Here is a 3695-nt window from a genome sequence, read left to right as displayed (position 1 = left end):
GGTACATTTAAAAGTCTAGTGTCTAAGACTTAGTGAAATCGAGTGGTCAAGCTACAGATTGCAGCCAAGTGAATACCCCTCATTCCACAAACTCCTTTAAAACATATATGACAAATGTGACACATTATGATGGCTGTGAAACTCGCTAAATATACAACAGGCCCTATCTGGAACCAGTGTTACAATTGTCCATTCTGGGCTACTGTTGACATGTGGCGGTTCCATATAAGACACTTCGTGTGAGACGATCTGCTCCCTCTGTAGATATAGGGACCTCAGTTTGAAATGATTATACACTACTGAAAACATATCATACTCCATTTATGCAAAAAAAAAAAAAAAAAAAAAAAACACTGAATTTTTAATTAATTGAAGTTTGTCCTTAAAAATAAGCAACTCATATCATCCTTATGATTATTGGACTTCCTTGCTGTAATCAAAAACTGTATTTTGATACATAATTTTTATAGAACATTTAATAATTTAGTATTAGAAAGATACAAACTGACTTTCTACAGTTTACTATGTAAAAAATAACTGAAGAGAACAGCACATCAGTAACAGTAGCATCATCTTTTAAAAGTAAAAAAAAAACATTTTTTTTATTCACAGCTTTCCCATGACATGTTTCTTAGTGTTTTTATCTGGCTTGATCAATATTATATAACATTTAGGTGCAAAAATGCAAAGCAATAAGCCAAATGCTGAAGACAAAATTGCAAATATTTCCACTGCTACAGTAAACTTGCCAGGAGAGCTGACATATGCTGGGATGAAGGTGATCCAGACAGCACAGAATATCAGCATGCTAAATGTGATAAATTTGGCTTCATTGAAATTATCAGGCAACTTTCTTGCTAGAAATGCCAGCACCAAACATGTTATTGCAAGGATCCCAATGTACCCCAGCACTGCGTAGAAAGCAGCCTCAGAGCCTGTGTTACATTCTAAAACAATCTTCTTATTGCTGTATTTGAAAACCATGTCTGGAAAAGGTGGGTTTAATTTAAGCCACAAAATACATATCAATATCTGAATCAAAGTGCAGGAGCAAACTATGATCCTTTGCTGTGCAGGACCAAACTTTGCTGCAACTTTGCTGCCAGGAACTGAGGCTTTGAAAGCTGTAACAACAACAATAGTTTTTCCTAAGACACAGGAAATACAAAATGCAAACGTCACACCAAAAGCTGTGTGACGCAGCATGCATGTCCAGACTGTGGGTCTGCCAATGAAAGTGAGGGGACAGAGAAAACACAAAAAAAGAGAAAACAATAGGAAACAACTCAGCTCAGAGTTGCTGGCCTTTATCACAGGAGTTTCTCTGTAGCGGATAAAAACCACCATCGTTGCCAGTGACAGAGACGCTCCAAGCAGGGATACAACTGTGAGAGCTATTCCCATTGGCTCTTGATATGTCAGGAATTCAATTATTTTGGGAACACACTCATCTTTCTTTTCATTGGACCAGTATTCCTGTGGACAGGGTGTACAGTCTGCAGCACCTTTACATGAAAATGAACAGAGAGAATCAGTTGTCTGCGAATATTACATTTGCAGAAAATAAAATCATACTGAAGTAAAAAACGGAAAACAAAAAAGCGAAGCAAAAACATGGAGCAGTGACACTCTCAATAACATTTTAAACATAAACATACAAACACTAAATGCCTGCTGTTATATTCAATCATGTATTATTGCTTAGTATATGGCATACATGCTTTTCATACCTGATGAGTTGGCTATAGTTCCATCAGCACATGGGATACAGTCAAAACAGCAGGTGGGTTTTCCCTTTATTTGAGCTTTCCTGGTTCCTACTGGACAAACATTAGAGCACACCGATGTCGGAACCTGAAACAGAACGTTTAAACAATGTAACAATAGTGCAGATATATTCAGTTGATCTAAAAAGCAATTAGTCTTAACGCTTACCTTTTTCCCCGTCCTCCACACAATTTTTTCCTCCTGGATGCTGAGCTTATAATCACCATTAGCAGCAGAGGCAAAATGACCCAGCATGACATGTTGAACCTGCCCATTTATCAGGTGCCAGTTAATAATATCATAAGAAGCAGGAGGGTCACCATTGGCATCAAAAAACACATTATCTGCAAACTGATTTCTAAAATTCACTCTCTGTAAATGGTCAGTGACCTGTGAAAAGACACCAATTGTTAATTAGATGTTTCAGACTGGACAAATTGTGTTACTGTGGATTTCATTTTCATGATTTCTCACCTGTTTGGGCCGGATTTCTGATATATTCAAACATGACCTTGAAGTTTTTTCTCCTACTGGTTGGCAGAATACCAGCTGATGGAGGGCATGTGCAATGGCATAAACTGCTTTATACACATTATAGGAGACCCTGAGCTGTGTGACATTGAAAAACACATGCTGGGTATTCATTAATGTTTCATTGCCTGTGCATATTTTGTTTGTTGTCCCTGTACCTGTGTGTTCCCCAGGTAAATCAGGTTTACAACCCACCATAAACTCCCAGAAATCCCTCACAAAACTTGCACGTGGATCAGTGTAAGGGCTAATGTCTGTGAGAAATGGTTTTAGATTTGGAATGGCCATCTTTTGCACCACAAAGCCCAGGGTTCCACCAAAAGCTCTGTACATTTCAGGTGTGGAAATTTTACTAGCTGTTATCCAGGCCTCACTGGCAATCCACTGAATTCCTGTAATGTTCTGTTTCACAACCTCTTTCATCAAAGGGTAAAGGTCACCCTCTGGAAGAAAAGCAAGAATGACTTTCACAGTTGACTGCTTGATCATTTCCACAACATCCAGTATTTTATCCATAGTGTATGTTCGTAGAATTGTCCCAACAAATGCAATGCAAACCCCAAGCTTTTTAACCTCTTTAGTAAAAGCCAGGATCCCATTACGCCCATAGTCATTGTCTGACTGTATAGCTCCAATCCACTGCCAGCCAAAACGTTTGACGAGAGCTGCCAAAGCTTTAGCCTGGAAGTAATCGCTGGGGATTGTTCGAAAGAATGTAGGATATTTAGCTCTGTCACTGAGGCAGGCACATGTTGAAAAGTAACTTACCTACAAAAAGAACACCAAAACAAGTATGAAAAAAAAATGCCACAAACCAAGCTCTAATAAAAGCATGACATATCACAGAACACCTATGCAATAAAATAATAATAATAATAACAATAATAATAATAATAATTTAATCTCTTACTACTGGCACTTGAAATGGTCCAAGTGTTCCAGCCACAGCTAAAGTCTGAGATGATCCTGACTCTGCGATGACGGCAGATATAGCTGGGGGACATGGGGATGTCAGTTCTATCTCCTCTGGTCTACTAGCCATTGTAAGTGTAGCACGTACTGTGTTTGAAGGAGATGAACACGAGTTTAGGATCCTATAACCTAGAGATATGTTTGGCAGGAGAGCAGGATCTTTGTTGATTTCTTCAATTGCAAATATCATCACTTGGGTCCACCGAAAAGCTCGCAAATGAAACCTAAAAACGATTTTGGTGTAGGATTACAAAGCTGCTGCAGTACATGTGCATACAGTGACAGGTTTGTTAGACAAGAGTAGAGAAGAATGTATGAAGTCAGATATATTACCTTGCACACTTCACTCCAGGTGGCTTGCTCTCGAATGTCGTAGAAATCTCACTTACATCTTTGTTGAAAACCGGAAAAATTCCTCCAATCAT

The 3695-nt window shown here is 38.6% G+C and overlaps 1 protein-coding gene across 1 annotated transcript; it reads right to left on the bottom strand.

The window, feature by feature from the left end:
* Positions 1–606: 606 nt before the first annotated feature.
* On the bottom strand, positions 607–3695 carry LOC113746125 (extracellular calcium-sensing receptor-like). The gene is made up of 6 exons (XM_027280700.1): positions 3604–3695; positions 3212–3494; positions 2494–3066; positions 2035–2157; positions 1731–1854; positions 607–1505 (listed from the first exon to the last, which is right to left on the bottom strand). The coding sequence occupies exons 1-6, from the start codon at positions 3693–3695 to the stop codon at positions 607–609; spliced, it is 2094 nt and encodes a 697-aa protein (XP_027136501.1).

This window comes from Larimichthys crocea, chromosome VII (assembly GCF_000972845.2).
Source record: "Larimichthys crocea isolate SSNF chromosome VII, L_crocea_2.0, whole genome shotgun sequence".
Classification (NCBI taxonomy): Eukaryota; Metazoa; Chordata; class Actinopteri; family Sciaenidae; genus Larimichthys; species Larimichthys crocea.
Note: the sequence above shows the minus strand (reverse complement) of the source record. Positions and strands in the feature narration are given on the sequence as shown.

What these genes read in the sequence shown, in the direction of transcription:
- LOC113746125 (XM_027280700.1), bottom strand. Translation starts at nt 3,695, where the DNA reads ATGATTGGAGGAATTTTTCCGGTTTTCAACAAAGATGTAAGTGAGATT. An exon ending in CCTGGAGTGAAGTGTGCAAG is followed by an intron (nt 3,495 to 3,603) that starts GTAATATATCTG and finishes AATCGTTTTTAG; the next exon opens with GTTTCATTTGCGAGCTTTTC. An exon ending in GGGATTTCTGGGAGTTTATG is followed by an intron (nt 2,158 to 2,493) that starts GTGGGTTGTAAA and finishes GTCTTTTCACAG; the next exon opens with GTCACTGACCATTTACAGAG.